The sequence below is a fragment of the Miniopterus schreibersii genome (assembly GCF_964146895.1).
Source record: "Miniopterus schreibersii genome assembly, chromosome: 4".
Classification (NCBI taxonomy): domain Eukaryota; kingdom Metazoa; phylum Chordata; class Mammalia; order Chiroptera; family Miniopteridae; genus Miniopterus; species Miniopterus schreibersii.
In genome coordinates this window covers 73830791-73849481 of record NC_138105.1, presented here as the reverse complement: position 1 = coordinate 73849481, position 18691 = coordinate 73830791, and the positions used below count along the sequence as shown (strand labels likewise).

At 52.7% G+C, this 18691-nt stretch overlaps 1 protein-coding gene across 16 annotated transcripts in view; it reads right to left on the bottom strand.

Moving 5' to 3' along the window:
* Positions 1-123: 123 nt before the first annotated feature.
* Positions 124-18691, bottom strand: part of MAST3 (microtubule associated serine/threonine kinase 3) — a 35880-nt gene continuing 17312 nt past the window's right edge. For all 16 annotated transcript variants that reach the window (XM_081137361.1, XM_081137357.1, XM_081137366.1 and 13 more), the window contains 19 exons: positions 18529-18630; positions 18129-18261; positions 16610-16671; positions 16139-16224; positions 15137-15345; positions 14390-14528; positions 10929-11061; positions 10560-10725; positions 9880-9981; positions 9075-9197; positions 8212-8321; positions 7237-7370; positions 6472-6713; positions 5853-6059; positions 5299-5525; positions 4776-4898; positions 4089-4225; positions 3785-3966; positions 124-2674 (listed from right to left, as the gene is read on the bottom strand). In XM_081137361.1, coding sequence (XP_080993487.1) covers positions 2154-2674; positions 3785-3966; positions 4089-4225; positions 4776-4898; positions 5299-5525; positions 5853-6059; positions 6472-6713; positions 7237-7370; positions 8212-8321; positions 9075-9197; positions 9880-9981; positions 10560-10725; positions 10929-11061; positions 14390-14528; positions 15137-15345; positions 16139-16224; positions 16610-16671; positions 18129-18261; positions 18529-18630 — 3138 coding nt within the window. In that variant the 3' untranslated portion in view covers positions 124-2153. The remainder of the gene's footprint in view (positions 2675-3784; positions 3967-4088; positions 4226-4775; positions 4899-5298; positions 5526-5852; positions 6060-6471; positions 6714-7236; positions 7371-8211; positions 8322-9074; positions 9198-9879; positions 9982-10559; positions 10726-10928; positions 11062-14389; positions 14529-15136; positions 15346-16138; positions 16225-16609; positions 16672-18128; positions 18262-18528; positions 18631-18691) is intronic.

The window sequence follows — 18691 nt, the reverse complement described above, 5'->3', positions numbered from 1 at the left end:
GATCGGGGGCGTGGCCAAAGGTTTCTGATGCTGAGGAGAGCTCCGTGAGTAAGCGGACGCACTCGGGCTGAGCTGGGTTCGGGTGGAGATCGGGGTAATTTTAGGGCACTGCCCAAGCAAGTATAAAAAGGACACAACAATGGTTTATTTATTAACAGAGCTCAGGGCCCAAGACGGGTGTCTGAAAGAAATTTTTAAGGGCAGAGCCCAGGATGGGTACTCAACAGGGAGAGGGCAGCAGGAGGCCAGGATCAGAGAAGCCATCAGGGAGAATCTCAGTGAACTCCTATGCAGCATTCAAAACCCACTTCAAGTGACTGTGAGCCAAGAGACTGTTTTCACCTTACCCCTGTCCCACTCTTCCCTTATTCTTTTTTGGCCCTTGGTCACAAATAGACAGACATTGGACCTTCTCTTTGTCAATGTGGGTTTTATTCACTGTCAGCTCCATGATGGAAGAAAGAAGCAAGTCATGCATAGCTTCGGTCTAGCGCCAACACTAGGCAGTGCTGGGGGAGGGGCAGGTGAACGCAGAGCAGGCTGCAGTATCTGGAAAATGCCTGAAACCATGTGGGGCACAGCGATCTTGCCAGCTACCTCCAAATGGGAAACCGAGGCTCTGAGATGCCCCTATGGGTCACACAGCATAAAGGGTTGGCTGGAGTCAGCTGTATCTGACATCAGCCTCTGCATTCAAGCTCCCTTGCTGACAAGGCCCACAGCAAGGCCTGGCTGCCTGACTCACCAGGCAATTGTGGGACCAGTCTCTGTCCCACATTAGGACTCAGTTATTTGTCTGTAAATAGGGTGATGACACCAGCTCCAGCCTTCTTAAGACTGGCTGAGGGACAAGCCATGAGTAAAAGAGCTTGGCACATAATAGGCGCTTAATAAAGTTATTGGGATCAGTTTTGTAAACACGAGGAAACTCAGGCACAGAGTGGAGCAGCCATTTTCCCAGAGCCAAACAGTGAAGCCAAGATTCAAACTCAGACTTCACTGCCCCCCATTTGGGTTTTCTACTTGATTTCAACCCAGAGAGGCTCTGACACATTGAGGGAACTGTCAGGGGGTGTTTCAGACACATCATGTTCTAGTGCTAACCCTGATGGGCATCAAACATGTGAAATCTTGTCCAGGGTGGGCATTCTTTTGCCCTGGCAGTGCCCTTTGAGGCCTCCGCCTCCTGGGGCATTAGTGTCCCCCAGTGGAGTGGATGATCCCTCTGCCTTGATCTGGTGAACTCCTACTCATCAATTAAAGCCCTAGTTCCCACATCCCCTAAGTCCAAAGGACTGGAGGCAGACCCTAGCTAGGCTGCTCTACAGATGGAGGCTGTGATTGTGGGAAGCAGCCTTTAGCATCCAGACTATCATGGGGATGACTCTGTTTTGTGGTAGAGGGGAATCAATTAAACTGTCCAAGTCACATCCAAATTGGGCCCAAACAAGTGACCTGGGCCCAGACAAGTGTCCCCATCAGTGGGTTTTGGGTCAGGGATGGGATCAAGAGAAACACAAAAAACTTAAAAAATAACAAAAACAAAAACATCAAAAGTACAGAAAAACGAGAAAACACGAACACATGTGACTTGTCCAAAGTGCTTCCTTCAGAGCCCCATTGGCAGGGTCTGCAAATAGGGTCCTAGATGCAAGAGGCAGGACCCTGGTGGCTCTATCTGGCTACTGTGTACAAAAAAGTAATAAATTAGGTATGTTCTCCTTCCTGGGAGCATGCCTGCACCTTTTCCCCAAACGAGTTACCTTTACCTTACTCTCTCCAAGGGCCCTTCTTTTGCCTCTGCAACTTGTTCCCTGAGCCCATTTCTTCCAAGGGCCCTTCTTTTGCCTCTGTAACTTTCTAAATAAACTTTCTCTTATACTTTGAAAAAAAAAAGTAATAAATTAGTCACAAGGGTTTGCTGCTATTTACAGTGCCACCCTCACCTCCCATTCCTGCTCTATATCCCCTGACTGATGGGCACCAAAACATGCAGGCGCTTGACTCCACCTTCCAGTAAGGAGTGTGATGGTTTCCTGCCTTCTGGGTGTCACAGACTGGTGGCTTAGTCTCCATCAGGAGTCACCTGACTGGAAAAACCTTGCATAAAAAATGCACAACTTCCAGGCCAGGGCAAGGCCAGGTGGGAGGGATCAGTCCTTCCCAGCGGGTTCTAGGGCTCCAGGCACAGCCTCAGCGCCCTCCACTGCAATCTCCGGCATCACAGCAGGCAGCCTGGTGGCCTCCTCCAGTGGTTCGTCAAAGCTCACCTCCTGCACAGCTTCCTGCTTCTTGAAAGAGTCTCGGCGCTCAGACAGGTGCAGCCTTCGCATGACCACCAGCTCGGAGTCTGGCCCACGGCTGCGACGCCCCAGCTCCCCCTCCAGCCGCTCACCTGCACCCAGCTTGTCCGCCGACTGGCCCCGGCGCAACCTTGGAGACCGGGTGGGTGCAGGCAGGGGTGAGGGGGAGCGGGGTGGGGGTGCAGGAACAGGTGGGCAAGCCAGTGGGGAGGGTGGGATGCTGCTGGTAGACTTGCGGCGGCCAGCCTTGGGGCGGGGAGGCCCAAGCTTGGCGGCCAGGCCATGCAAGGAGCTGGGGCGGGTGTGGCCAGTAGTAGCTGGAGAGGCAGGGCTGCTGGAGCTCGGAGATGCACTGGGTGGAGATGCGGTGTCTGTGGATGACAGGCGAAGGTCAGGGCCATGGGCCCCAAGTCCCTAGCTTTGAGGTGGGACCCTGGGACTGGCTGCACCTGCCAAAGCCCACTTTGTTCTATGTGGCCACCTATCATGCTTGCTTTTCCTGCCTTTTGTTGTTTGCATAGGCTGTTCCCTTGGCTTAGATCTGGTGAACTCCTATTCAGCTATCAAAGCCTTAGCTCTTTTTTATTTGATTTTTTTTTTTTTTTGAGAGAGAAAGAAACATTGATGTGAGAGTGAAACATCGATTGGCTGCCTCCTGCATGCTCCCTGCTGGTGATCCAGCCTGCAACACAGGCATGTCCCCTGATCAGGAATTGAACCAGCACTTTTTGGTGCACCAAACAACACCCAACCGAGCCACACTGGCCAAGGCCAAAGTACCCTAGCTCTCACTCACCCACTTCTCACCTGATGACTTATCATTTATTGGGCCAAAGACCCATTCACAGTCCCATCTGTCCACTGGTCCCAGAGTTATCCAACAAGGGCCCTGCCTCCTTGCCTGTGCTCACCTCCCCACTCCCAGGCCTCAGCCCCAGAGGATGCCTGGTCTAAGGCAGGCAGAAATGGTACAGATAACCCCTGCCCCATGAGCTCAGGGGGAGCCAGAGGGAGAGTAGTAGTCAGGGTCCCCAGGGGGCAGGGAGTGCTTCCTGGAGATCTGTAATCCTCCTCCAGGAGGCCTTCCCTGCCTCTCCTCTGGGTTGCCCCAGCCTGTTTCTCACAGGCTGGGGGCCTGCACCAAAATGATCTTTCCATGCCCTTTCTGGCTCATATACCCTCTGTATTCCCTACTGCCCACCAATTTAAGCCCAGCTCTTAGGCCTGATCCATCCCCCAATGCTCCCTCTCCGGCCTCCCCCGGCTTTTACATCCCTCCAGTCTAGACCCCTTTACTCATGATATTCCCTCTGCTATGTACACACTTCCCTGCTCCTGCCCCTGTCTCTGCCCATCCCCAGGCTGCCTCTTAGACTCCAGGCAACTGGAAAGGCCCTTCTGGTCATGTTTCCTACATCATGTCATTCAATCTTCCCATCTCTGCCTGCCCCTCCTCCCCAAATGGTTCTGGGTGCACCCACCTGCTAGGGCATCAGAAGGAGGGTTACGGCAGGGCATAGTGGGGCTGGGAGAGAGGCTGTGGGTGGGTGAGCCCGGGAGACTCTCACTGGATGACAATGAGTGGTGGAGACCAGAGGAGAAACTGCGGCTGGTGTGCAACACTGACGACTGTTTTGAAATCTTCTTGAAGAGGGACTTCCGCCTGTGGGTGAGAGCTCTGGGTGGTCTGGTACCCCTGCCCTCAGTGGGAGCTTCCAGACCACTACCCTCAGTGCCCTCCCCAGTTGATACAGGTTCCCCCTTGCATGCTCCCTGGCTGCTCACCGGTCCTGTGTCTCACGCCGGCGGCTCCGCTTGCTCCTGCGTGCCATGCGGCCCTTAGCCACATTCTTACGGGCGGGGCCCACCTTGATGGATGTGTTTTCCAGGGCTGTAGTCCGAAGGGTGATCTTGTTGCTGCTCTGCAGGAACAATGGCGAGGAGTCTCCTGTGTGCCTCCAGCTCAAGAGCACCCCCACCTACTCATCTCCTATTTACCCTTCAAAGTCCCAGATCCTATCCAGCCACTCTCGCCTAATGATCTACCATTCACTAGGCCAAAAATCCATGCCCACCATCTGTGTGCCCATCCAATGAGCTGCCCACCTATATGCTGGTTCCAGGAGCTACTCAACCTGGGGCCTACCTCCTCCCATGTCCCCACCCCCAGGCCTGAGCCCCTGAGGATGTCTGGTCTGAGGGAGGCAGAGATGGCACAGACCTTATGGGATAAGGACTTCCAAGAGGAGGGGCTCTGGGGGGGTGATGTTAGGAGCCAAAGAAGGTAGCACATTCTAGTCTGAGGGGAGGGGAAGTGCATGACCTGGACTTGGAAAGCGCAGTGTGGATGGAGGGGAGAGCCAGGGAGAATCAGTAGTAGAAGCCAAGGGGTGGTGGGAATGCTGGGAGCCCTGAGGGAGGACAGCGGGTGGGGTTCTTGGGAGTCCTGAGGGCGGGCAGTGGGGGTGGCACCTTCAGCAGCAGCTCAACGACGTCCATGTGTACCAGCCCAAGGACTGACTCTCCATTGACATGGGTGATGAGGTCTCCCGCTCGCAGACCAGCCTCATGGGCAGGGCTTCCCTCCTCCACGCTCTGGGGAAGACGGCAGGGTCAGCAGTCCAACAGCTGGAGACATCAGCAAGCTGCTGCCTCTCATGCTGCCTCAGTTTCCCTGACCTTGGGGGCTATTCAGAGAATGACCAGTGGAGAGGGGATGTGCTGAGCCCTGGACTGGGGGAAGGGAGGACAACCCATCCACTGTGTGCTTACCAGCACGAGGCATAAGCTTCATGCTCACTCAGGGTCTCTGTGTCTCCCTGTCTAACCCTGTCCCTCTTGCCCAGCCTTCTCCCTATACTGACAGGGATGGCAAAGACCCAGGGGGCACCAGTTCCCCATCCTGGACCCCCAAACCTCATAGACATACCTCACCAGGTGACAGCCAGCCCCAAACTGGGTCAGGCTTTCCCCACCCACCTCCAGACCAGCTCACCCAGACAACATGGTGCACAGTGTAGACATCACTGTCACCCATGTAGACACGGATGGCCCGCAGGCTGAAGCCATACTTCTTGCCAGAGCAGTGGATGACAATGGGGGGCCGCAGGCTTCCACACACAGGGGATGGGTCTCGGCTGGGAGAGGAGTCACGAGATGACGGGTTTGAGGACAGTGAGCGTGGGGACAGGGGGCTCATGAGGGGACCGCCGCTGCCATCATCTGCAAGGTTGAGTGTAGGGAGTGGGTCACTCCCTTGTGGGTCTCTCCATAGGGTGCCTTCCCCTCCCACCATGCTGACCATGGTGGCTGCCTCACTGCTGCTCCAATGTTCCAATGCCAGGCCTTTGCACATGCAGTGCCCTCTGCCAGGATTGCCAGCCCCCCAGGTCTCCCTGTGCCTAACCCTTCCCCTCTCCTGGGGCTCAGGCCAAACATCACCCTGAGGGACCCTCCAGCTCCCGACACCCCAGCCAAAGCAGACCCCACCCTATGGTTAAAATGGATGTGGACAGACAAGCAAAGACAAGGCAGGGCCATGGGTATTACCGGCTGTGATGATAAGTGACAGGGCGGACACTGAGGCTGACTTGGGCATGCAGCCCCCGCTGGGGGAGGCCCTGGACTTCTCAGGGGCTGGGTCTTTAGGGCCCCTGAGGCGGTGGCCCCGGCAAGCATCCAGAGCCCGTGGCGTGGAGTGTCGGGCACCAGTGCTATTGCTCCGTAGGCGTGTCTGACTGAGGGCGGTGGTGTCGGCTGGGGGGTTAGCAGGGTGAGGGTGTCAAGGTTGACAGACATGGACACAGTGCAGCCTTCTGGCCTTTGCTCAGGCAGTTCCCTTTTTCTGTGCACTGTTTCTACATTGCTCTCCCTAGAAAGCTCCACTCTTCAAGGTCCCTCTTCCAGGAAGCCTTCCCCCTACTCATCTGGCCTCTAGCTCCCCATCTTGGAGCTCCTTAACCCATCCCTCTCTCCAGTCCTGTCCTGACCCAATGAAGCTGGAGGCTCCTTAGGGGCTAAGCTGAGGCCCAAGGCTTCTCCAGAGCCTTGGCCTCTCCTATCTTAAATTTTCTCTGCAGAACTCCTCATCCTTGAAAACCCATCTCAAATAGTCTTCCTCCGGGAAACATTCCATGATACTATTCCTCCCACTCTAGGCCCCACCTACCAGAGAGGCTTGAGGGCTTGGGCATCACTGGAGTGGCTGCTGGGGGCAGATCAGGCTCCCCCAGAATGAAGACGGGTTTCTTGGGGACCATAGGGGCTGGGCCGGCTCCCTCGTCCTCCGATGAGAAGGCAAACTTGGGCATCGTTTCTAGGCTGATGGTGCTCATGAGAGATGGACTGGGTCCCCGCTCAGGCTGCGAAGAGGATGAATAGCAGGAAGAACCCGATGTCCAGGACCTCAGCCTAAGCAGGGAAGAGTCCAAGTCACACTTGCCAGGTGCCCTCACTCCATGACACCCAGTTACCCCCCCATCTTAACTCATAGCCTAGAATCAGGGGCAATTTGTAAATACAGGGTGAGTTCCCTTTGCCTGCTCCATTCTCTGTGTCTACCTAGAGAACTCCTATTCATCTTTTAAAACCCAGTTCCCAATGCCCATCCTCTAGCAGACACTGATGATTTCTGTTGAGTCTGGACTTTGAAGGATGAAAAGGGTATTTTGGGCAGAGGGAACAGTGGAAGCAAAAGCCTAGCAGTGTGATGGTACCACCAGTGTGATGGCTGGTTTATGTTTAGTGTGTTAGGAATGCAAAGCCAAAGGGAGTGATGATAGGGGCTAGGTTGGCAGAGGTCTGACAGGTTGGCCAATATGATTGACCCTTTTCAATTGGGACACTAGGAAGCTCTTCCCAGTGTTAGATTTTGTGGCTCCCCCTCCCATAATGCTTGGAGGCTGGATATGCCTATACCGTCGAGCCCACCTACCGGACCTCAGTGCTCAGCTGGCGGCCATACTCCCCTTCACTGCGTTCCCATCCTTCCTCCCGGTCCTCACTGAAACTTCGTTCGATGAAGGGGAGGGTGGGCTGCACAGCCAGGAACTCAGAGCTGCTGTAGACCTGGGAAATAATAAATAACAGCAATAAAAATGGAGGCAGGAGCCACACTCACTTTCTACATGTCTGATGCTTCCCTGTGATTCACTTTATTAAATCCTTACTCAGCATGTCCCTAAAGACAGCAGAGTCTGTAGCCCACTGTACAGGTGAGAAACTGAGGCTCAGAGGGGGCCAGACACCAAAGGAGCTATAGCTGGGGTTTCTGTTGATGATCAGGGCAACCTGCCCAGGGCCCAGGCCCACAAGTAGTGGAGGAGTTTTTGATCAAATTATAAGCAAAGGAAGGAACTTAAGATTGCGAGGCTATAAAATGACACCCAGCATAGTTCTAGTTGCAATATCCAAATGTCCATCAGCTGATGAAGTATAAATACAATGTGGTCCATCTATGTAATGGAATGTTACTCAGCCATGAAAAGGAATGACTCACTAACATACGCTACAACGTGGATGAACCTTGGAAACAGCACACTGAGTATGAGAGAAGCCAGAAACAAAAGCCCACATACTATGTGACTCCATCTATATGAAATGTCCAGAAGAGGCAAATCCACAGAAACAGAGAGAGGAGTGGTTGTCAGGGGCTGGAGGAGTGGGCATAGGGAGTGACTGCTAATGGGGACAGGGTTTCCTTTGGGGGTAAGGGAAATGTTCTGGAACTAGATAGAGCTGATGATTGCACAGTATTGTAAATGTGCTAAATGTCAGTGAACTGTACATTCTAAAATGGCTAGAACAGTATATTTTATGCTGTATTTTACCACAATAAAAAAAAAATGCAAAAAACCAAACATCTGCAATGTTTCCTGAGTGCTAGCTACATCCAGGGCCTGGGCCCCACCTTGCTGAACCGGTGGGAGCAGGACGAGAACTGGGGGATCTCCGTGGATGACTCCTCGTCGTTGGTCTCGTCATCCTCAGAGCCCAGGTGCCGGTACCGTTCTGAGCGCGCTGCAGGAAGGAGAGGTACACACAGCCCACGTGAAGTGGCTGCGAGGGTCGTGGGGGATGTGGAGAGGCTTGGGGCAGGGGGTACCGCCATGGCAAAGGTTTCAAGGTGGGGTCATGCCCCATGTGTTTAGGGACTACAAGTAGCTTGGGTAGCAGAGTGAATATCTGGGGGTCAATCCTAGCTGTGTCCCTAAAAGCTGTGGGACTGTTGGTGGGAACCCTTGTGCCTGAGCCTTAGTGTCTTCACCCTTGAGATAGGTCACCCAGAATTAGGAAAATTGTGCACCTCAAACGTAAAGTATGTTCCTCATTTTATAAAAGAAGAAACGGATACTCAGAGAGGACTTCTGACATGCCCAAGATCACACAGCAAGTTCTGGAAGAAGCTCTGGAAACCAATGGCATTTGCTGTGTTTGGCCAGAGCCCTGAGTGGGGAGAGCCCACTGAAGTGCTTGAGGGGAACCCTCTACAAAAGCTCAACAAGGTGATCCACCCTCCTCTGTGACAGATTGGGTTCTATGCTGGAAGGCTGAACCTGCTGGAAGACCCCAGGCAATACTCAGTGCCTTGGTTTCCCCTTCCACAATTTGAGGGGATGCACCTCCTGAACCCAGAAGAACAGGATATTCCAGCCAGGGGGCCAGCTGGCAGACCTGACTCAGCTTCTCAGAAAGCTCAGGAAATTGGAAGCTCTAGGCCCAGGGCAAGGTGACAAGTAGACACCCCGATCTGTTCCTGGGACTTCTACTCACTGTCGAAGTAGCTGGTGTCGTCCTCGGCTTCGAGCTGTGGCACGAACTCGGCCTTGTGTCGCAGAAGTCCTGCCCAGTCCAGTGTCCGGAAGAAGGGGTGCTGCTTCACCTCATGGGTGCCACCTGTAGACACGCTAGCTGAGCCCTGTGGGGCCCTACCCCCCATGGCCCTCTGGGCCAATGGGGACCAAAAGTTGGCCAACACAGAACCAGAAAAAATGGGAGGGGGGAGCCAGCCATCATTTAAAAGCCCAGAGAAGAACAGAGCTGGGGCTTGAACCCAGGCCCTGTTCTTCCCTCTGGTGGATTCTGAGATCCCACCACCTGTAGAAACCCAGAACCTTAGAAGGGCTTCCTTCCTGGGCCTTTCCCACATTTCTACTTCATGAAGCTGAGCTGATGGCATGAAGGCATCCTGTTCCCCAACTTTGGCCCCACTGTTCTCTCCCATGGCCAAGCTTCATCATGAACATGCCCCGCAGTGGCCGTGTTAATGAGTGGCTGCACAAGTTTCAAATAGTTTCTTAACCATCCACTAGGTGACTGGGAAAACTGGGACAGTGGGATCCATTGGGCTGGGTCATTGAGGACTTTAGGACACAGCACCTGGTAATCTTGCAGGCTCACATACTTACTCAGCCTCAGTGTCCTGTCTGCACCAGACCCAGCTACCTGCTATTCCTTCAAGGTCTTGTGCTAATTCCTGGCAAACTCCTATGAATCCTTCAAAAACCCAGCTCTAAGTCCCTCTCTTCCATGCAGCCTTTCAAGTAGAGTTCTTGTTTACCCCAGCCTCCATACATACCAGTGCCAAGACGGTCCAGTGGGCTCTGCCGAAGAAGCCTGGTGATGAGGTCCTGGGCATCAGATGGAAGGGCCTCCTCCCCCTCTGGCCACATGATCTCATCTAAAATGAGGGGAAGGAGTAAGGGGGTTGGGATAGTCCTGCCTAGCATCTCCCCTAACTCACTATCTCCAAGTCATTAGCCTCCTCTGCTTCTTCAACACACCAGGCTTGGTCCCATCTCACAGCCTTTGCTCTGGCTGTGCTGTCTGTCCAGAGCACCTTACCCTTCTCTATGTTCATAGCTCCCTCTCACACCTTCAAGTCTTTGCTCATAGGTCATCTCTGAGGCCTCTACAGCTCTATTTAATGTAGCGCTCCCAGTACCCTGCCCATTCTCCTTTCTGTTTCTTTTCCTTGTCATTTTTGGCATTTAATTGCTCCATAATTTGCTTATTTATGCATCTGATTGCTCCATATCTTACTGTCTGTCTGTCTTGCCTGCCAACAGTGAGTGCCGGAAGGGCTGTCAATATTGTCCTCAGTTATGTCCCCAGGGCCCAGCTGGGGCCAGGCATGGCATAGGTGCATGGTCCACACATGGGGCTGCTCCCCTCTCTCACACAGGTGGGGAAACTGCTGCCCTGAGCCCCAGTGCAGCAGAGATTCAAACCCATGGCCCCGGGGGGTGGAGTACGCACCACTGACCACTTGGCCAAAGAGTTCCTCAGGGGTGTCTCCAAAGAAAGGCACGCAGCCCACCAGGAACTCATAGAGGACGACGCCCATGGCCCACCAGTCCACTGGCTTGCCGTAGCCCTGGCGGAAGATCACTTCAGGTGCGATGTACTCCGGTGTCCCGCACACCTGGTACAGGCAGAATGGGGAAACTGAGGATGGGCCCCACCTTGGGAGAAAAGCCAGAAGAGACCAGGAGGCCAGGAATAAGGGGTGGGTAGAATTATAGGGGGCAGTTTATTTTCTCCTTTCCTACTGCCAAGCCTCACCATGTCCCTGGGCTGGGCTCCAGATGGAGGAGGCGCAACAATCAGGGGCCCCTGCCCACTCACCTGCTTGTCCATGAACTCCCTGGTGTCCTTCTCAATGTGGCCCTCGTAGAGGTTGGTGGCCATGCTCATGAGCCCAATCTTGGACAGGCCAAAGTCGGTCAGCTTGATGTGGCCAAGCGAGGTGATAAGCAGGCTGTGGGCGGGCAGGCGGCATGCTCAGGGCTGGGGGCCCAGGCACCTGGCAGCTCTTGCTGCCTTTGAACTTGGCTCCACCCAGGGTGGGCCAGAGCCCCCCAGGGGATTGAAAAATCCTTCCAGTGCACAGCCACATTATCATAAGAACCAACGGGTCTCATGCAGTATAACAAATTTGGCAAACATCTCTGTGTACCTACTGGGTACATTTGGTGTTGCAATTGAGCACCGACTGTACACTTCACTGTGCAAAACCAAATTTCCTGAGAATCTCAGCATCTCCCAACTGTGTGATAAACCATCTCTTGAACATCTGCTGGGGGTTGGAGATCTACAGTATTTTTGTACACACATCCATTATTGTAACAAACACTTTGCAAGCAACTATCGTTTACATTCCATGTTGACAATTAAATGTATCTCGAGCACCTGGTGTACACGGAAATATATCTGTGCACTTCATAAGTGGGCCCATTTATTAAAAACTTGCACATCTAGCCCTGGCCGGGTGGCTCAGTTAGTTGGAGTGTCATCCTGTACAACAAAAGTTTGTGGGTTTAATCCCGTAAGGGTGCATACGGGAGGCAACTTATCCATGTTTCTCTCTCTCCCCTCCCTCTCTCTAAAAAAAAAAAAAAAAATCAGCCCTAGCTGGTTTTGCTCAGCAGTTAGAGCATTGGCTTACAAACTGAAGGGTCCTAGGTTTGATTCCTGCCAAGGGCACATACCTCAGTTGCAGGCTCGGTCCCCATGGGACGAGTTTGGGAACAATCAATCAATATGTCTCTCTCATATCGATGTTTCTCTCTCTCTCTCCCTTCCACTCTCTCTGAAAAGCAATGGAAAAAATATCCTCAGGTGAGGATTTAAAAAAAAAAAAAATCAATGAAACATACCCTTGCCCAGCTGGCGTGGCTCAGTGGTTGAGCACTGACTATGATTCAGGAGGTCACAGTTTGATTCCTGGTCAGGGCACATGCCAGGGTTGTGGGCTCAATCCCCAGTAGGGGGCATGCAGAAGGCAGCCAGTCAATGACTCGCTCATCATTGATGTTTCTATCTCTCCCTCTCCCTCTCCCTTCCTCTCTCTGAAATCAATAAAGACATATATTTTTTTAAAAACCCCAAAACCCACATATCCTTGGGTAAGGATTTAAAAAAACAAACAAAAAAACCAACAAACTTGTATACCTACCATGTATGCTGCTGTTTGTTTTCTTGCTTAAATATATAAATGATTTGCTAAGTGCTCCATCTTTATAAAGTCACATTTTCACGCACCTCCTAGATAACCCTGCTGTTTAAAAATAAATTTCTGGAGAACTCACTGTAGAACTAACTGTACATATCCAAGTTGTTGGGTTAGCCATCTACTTGGCACCTATTATGTACCTCAACTCTGTAAAGAAACAATTCTGTGCACCTATTATGTGCATTTGCTGTTTTTAAAAAAATAAGAGGTGTTTCTTGAGCAACCACTGCGTGTAACAGCTGTGGAAAACACACTTTGGTGTAGCTATCAGGTGCAGCCAAATGTTTCAACCCCAAGGCCATGTTAAGACTACCAACATTTCCTGAGCTCCTATGGGCACACCATCTATAAAACGTTCATTTCTTGAACACTGACTGTATCTCATATTTAAAGTTTTTTCCCTTCTTATAAGTGAAATGATACAATGCCTGGGATTTCCTTCATATCATCCAGTGGGGAGGGAGGGAAGGATTGGCCAAGTGTTAGTAGCTTGGAATCTAAGTATGGGAGAGGGGCACTATGTCCTTTTGTTATGGGCTGAACTGTAACCTCCAAATACACATGTTGAAGTCCTAACCCCCCAGTAACTATGAATGTGACCTTATTTGGAGATAGAGTTGTTGGACCTGTGATTACTTAAGATAAAGTCAAACTGGAGCAGGGTGGCCTCTGATCCAATATGACTGGTATCCTTGTAAAAAGGGCAAAATTGGACACAGACATGAACAGGGAAGATGCCATGTGAACACTGAAGTGATGCTGCCATAAACCAAGGAACTACCAGAAGCGGGGAGGGGGCTGTGGAACAGATCCCTCCCTGGTGCCTTCAGAGAGAGTGCAGCCCTGCTGGCACCTTGATCTTGAACTTCTGGCCTCCAGACTGAAAATAAATTTCTGTTGTTTAAGCTGCCCAGTCTGTGGTATTTTGTTACGGCAGCCCTAGGGAACTAATGTACCTTCTCTCAATTTTGGGGTATATTTTAAATTTACCAAAGGGAAAACAAAATAATATTTATCTCAAGCACCTACTCTGTGCAACTATCCCTCCCTCAACCCTTCAAGGTTGGACACCTTCTAGCTCCATCTTGCAGATGAGGGTCCTGAGAGGGGCAAGCCCTTCGTTGGGGTCTGACCTGAGACACTTGGAAGACCCCACCCCACCTCACCCCAGGATGATCCCAAAGAGGCCCTTTGGGTACAGGGCTTCCTTAGGGCACTGAGTACAGGCCCAGGTATATAGCAGGTGCCAAATACACATTTGCTTTGTTTTCTAAGCTACTTGCAAACTACAAGATGCCCTGAAAATACACACAGCTCTTACCACTTATGTTCACACCTCCACATAGCAAGTACCTAAGAAATTAGTGGTTCTTGCCTCATATCCAGAGGGTACTCAATATATGGGTGGCCTTTTCCTCTGTACACAGCAGGAGCTCAATTAATATAGGGGAGAGTGCTTTGAAAATTATATAGGGGTTACAAAGCATGAATGATTACTCACATTCCTGCTCATGTCTCCTAGTCACCCATAGAGAACCTGGCACACAGTAGGTGCTTACTAAATGCTAGAATAAAATATCCCAAATCTCAATAAACATGGTCTCTTTCTTTCTGGCATTAAAACAACACGTGCTCAAGACATGCACAGTCCCTTTCTTCACATATAAGGTCTTGCAACATGCATGTTCCTTTCCCCGTATATAGCTGGTGCCTCATAAGTGCATGTTCATTTTTTCTTGCGCGGCAGCAGCTCTGAGTGTATGATTCCTTCCCGTGTACAGTTTATACATCCTAAGTGCACATTCCCTCCCCTTGCCTGGTACCACCTCCTAAGTGCATAGTCCTTTCCCTGCATACAGCAAGTGCCTATTAAATAACTGCTCTCCTCTGTACATACCAGGTGCTCAACATGTTCATTTCCTGCCTTCCTGCCAGTAGGGGCCCCAAGTCATCAACAGAATCCAGATAGGTGGGGCTCCTAAGCAGCCCCAGGCACCACTGAGCCCCCCCCCCCCCATGGCTCCAAAACCCCTCCCACCCCTCCTGGGCCTGCCCTGAGGCCCCAACTGCTCACTTGTCAGGCTTGAGGTCCCTGTGTACAATGCCGTAGTTGTGCAGGTATTCGAGCGCCAGCACTGTCTCTGCGAAGTACATGCGGGCCATGTCCACGGGCAGCGGGCCCATGTTCTTCAGAAGCGTGGCACAGTCACCGCCTGCAAGGGGCAGACATGTTCAGAGGCGTAGGCTCTACAGCCCTGCTCAATGCCTCCATATGCTCCCAGCCTGGTGCACAAGGTCTTCAATGGGTCCTGAATGGGGGTGGGGAACCAGGCAGGGGTTTGGGGATGATAGGCCCTGCCTCCTGATTCTCCCCTGATAGAGAAGCAGCTCTGTTAAGTGTACAATTGCCTGTACACAGCTGGTGGCTCCAAATTGCTTGCTTTCTCCTTGCCTGGTAGCATCTTGGTAAACGCCTGTTCATGCACTTACCTGAAGGCAATGCTCTATCCTGAACTTCAAACCTGAAGCTGTAACTCCTGACCCTGACCCCTCCCCTGTTCTTCCAGCCTCCAGGCCTCTGTCCACCAGTCTCCCCTGCAGAGGATGTACATCTTTCCCTTATCCTCCAGGGATCCTGTCCTTAGACTCTTCTTTGGGCTTCCCCAACCCTGAGCCCCCATCCTAGACTGAGGGCCTCCAAGGCAGGCTGGGACCCCACGGAAGACAGATCAGATCCCAACCTGGCCCAAGGAAGGATTTTCTCCCAGATAGACAGTGAGCTTTCTGTCGCTGGAGGCATGTATAACCCCAGGGACCGCACCTTCCACATACTCCATGACCATGCAGAGGTGGCGCCGGGTCTCAAAGGAGCAGAACATGCTGACCACGAAGGGGTTCTCAGCAAAGGTGAGGATGTCACGCTCCACAAAGACCTGCTGGATCTGGTTACGGAGGATCAGGTTCTGTTTGTTGATCTTCTTGATAGCAAAGCGCTGGCGAGTGTCCCGGTGCCGCACCAGGTAGACGGCCCTGGGAGAAGAGCCGGGCTCACTAAGGCCTGAACTTGAGGCCCTGGCAGGCACAGGAAACCCACCTGGGCCCAGGACCAAATCTGCTAGACCTTGGTCTGTGTTGTGCTCTCCATCTAGGACACCTTTCTCCATACCTGGCCCCTCTCCCAAAGCAGCCACCATAGGTTTAATCTGCCTTCCTTGGTGTCCTATAAATGAACCAGACACAGCCCTGGTGTACTGGCCCTTAGATTATTTATTCATTCATAGCAGGCTGAGACCTATTAACTCAACAGCCTGCAACAAATTCAAACGGATTTAAATATAGTCCAAATAAGCAGATTTTTAGCCATTTCGCGCCTGAAGGCTTTATATACCTGGTGAAACTGTACCCCATGGCTCCCAGTTACAGATAAACCCTGGGGCTATAAGGAACCCACACATGCTGTTGATGCCCTTTGGGGCTCTCTGACCCAAAGACTCCCCACCATGCCACTGGCCCCCTCTCCCATCTTGCTCTGATGGTCTCAAGCTGTCAGGGACTCCCCACAACCACCCCTCTGCAAATCTGTCAAAGTGGCAAATGCTGCTCACTGCATGTTACTGCCACTATGTGGTCATCTTTTTTCCTGATCAGAGTCCCCTACACCTGGATCAAGGATGAGTACATTCAAGGCCATGCCCAGCTGTGTTGCATCTACACATCCCTCTGCAGGCCTCAATTTCCCTATCTGTATACTCAGGAACCACAGGGTCTTAGCCATCCCCGTGGGTATCTGAGAAATGGGTCTATGAGGGACCTGAGGACTCACCCGTAGGCCCCATTGCTAATGAGCTTGATGGTCTCGAAGTCGCTCTCACACGGCTTCCTCCGTGACGGACCAACTAGGGCACGGCTCTGGGGGACGAGAAGGGCTCAGGGTCCTGACCCCCTGAGGAGTGGGTTGGGCTCCTCCGGTCCCCAAGTCCTGGTGCCTGATGCTACTTTCTCTTCCATCCAAACTTCTCCTACTCAGTGTCCAAGTTGCTGAGCTTTTGCTCAAGCCCTGCCCTCCACCTAGAAAATTCCTACACAACCTTCAAAACCTTTCCAGAGTCCTCTCCAGCCCTGCCCAACCTACACAGCACAGCAATCTAACTTCCTCTACCTTCCCCCCATAGACACAGGCATTTATTAAGCACCAGTCATGCAAAATTTCTGCAAACCCAGGCCCTCCTATTGCTGTCTGGTCTGCCCTGAGAAGAACAAGACAGGTGAGGCGTCACAAAACTCTGTGCCTTACCTCCAGGGACTCAGGTGCTGGGGGCTCTCCTCTGTCATCAAGGTGACTCAGAGGCACCACCTCTGCAAGACAAGGGAGGAGACTTGAATGGGGCCTCCACACCTCGCTTATCACCCAGATTTCCTGAGGCCTCCAGGGCTCATCAGGGCTGGGGATGTGAAGCCTCCCCTGACCAGCTCCCAAGATACTGCCAATGAGTCCCTACTCTGTCCAAGTTTCAGCCAAACCCAGAAGGCTGGACTAAACAGCTGAGGAACCATCTAAAAGGACTAGCAGGCAGCCCAGGCTCTGATTACTCAGCTTTCATCAAACCTTGGCTCCAAACCTTGGACCAGTGAACACCAGTTGTGACACTGGTTCCTAACAACCTCCTAGCTCAGGGCAGGGCCAAGGGGGAAGAGCCCCCTTACAGTCCAGCCCCAGGGCTTAGCAAAAGGTTGGTCATAGTGAGTGGTCTGTGAACTGTGAGCTATGACAGTGGCAATGAAGAGTGTCTCATGGTCCCAGAGTTAGGCTGGAATGGGGTGGTGGAGGCTCAGGGTTGAGAGACCTGAGTTTGAATGCAGCCCCTTCAACTCTCAGTGGGCTTCCCAGGGTACTAGATAGGTGATCTGCCCACACAGCCTCAGCCACCATCTGTCTTGCCCCTTCTGACAGCAGTCCCATCTCCAGTGCTGTGTTATCTTCACTGGACAGACAGCAGGATGGCTTGGGCCACAAGGCCAGTCCACCAGTGGTCTAGGGTGTCTGATCCCTTGCTCAACCTCATCTGCCTGGAGCCTCAGTCTTTCCAGTTTTAAATGGGGACAATGGCAGCCTGGTCTCATGTTAACAAGGCAGTAACACTAGGTGGCCACTGGCCACTGTAGCCAGGCCCTGCCAACCCCCTTGCCTCCTCCCCCTGCCCAGCTCCCATTTCCTCAGCTCCTCAGTTATATCCCCTCTTTGCTACTCTTCTGACATGTCAGGCATAGTCCCACTTCAGAGCCTTTGTAGTTTCCCCACCTGGCTCCCCCTTTTTCTCTCCCAGATCTGAACCTGGTCACCTTTCCATCCTCAGCCTGAACATCACCTCTTCCCAGAGCCTGCCCTGAGCACCTTAGGACCAGGCCATCCCAAGTTTCACGCTCCCCTTGTGCCACATATTGGCTCCCCTATCCTGGCTGTTTGGGGGAGTTCTTGCCTGCAGGTGGCCTGATTTGACTCTGAGTCCACCTCTAGGGCCACAGTGGGATGAAACTGGAAACAGGTTTTGTGAATTTGCAGGACAATGTGAATGTCACTGCCAGTGGTGGTCCTCTGGCCCATTTCAACTTGGCTTTTGAGAACACTGAAGTTCTAAGGCCCTGGCAGGTCAGGGGGTCCAACATGCAGCTACTTGACCCTGGAATCTCAGGCACTTTCCCCGTAGTAGGTCCCACAGGTGACCAAAGGCAGGAAACAGAGAGACAAGGATAATTTGACTATACCCCAGCCTCTCCTCAGTCTCCTTTTTCCGCCCTGCCCCACCGCAGCTCACCCTCTAGGGGGTCCTTGGCCAGGCCCAGCTGCCCAATGATGTACCGCGGCAGGTCCGTCTTGATGCCCTGGCCCTCTCGAGCCTGGCCCTCAGCAGCCTCCAGCAGGTGGTAGAATTCTTCAGGGTCAAACTCCTGGGGGTGCAGGGTACTGGTCAACTAAGGAACTAAGGCTTTGTCTCATCTCCAGGCCTTTGCAAATGCTGTGCCCTCTGCTCAGAGCACTCTGACAAGTGGTTTCTACTTGTCCCTGGTGTCTCAGCTCCTGTCCCATCATACAGGAAGCCCACCCCAGCCTGGCAGCCTCTCTAAACCCTACAGAATGGGAACTGTGTCTTGTATCTTGGGGACCTGGTCTCAGCTCTGCTAGGCCTCTTGCACTGGTGGTGTGAGGGGACTCACGAGGCACTCAAGGAGCCTTGCTGGCCGCGAGATGATGATCAGCAGCTTCCGGACCAGCTGGACAACGAAGCCGACCTCCTCACTGTCTGAGCGCTCATGGGCCTGGAGGCAGGTGGGCGGGATATCACTCGTAGGCCCTTGTCCCTGTCCTGCCCCATCTGGG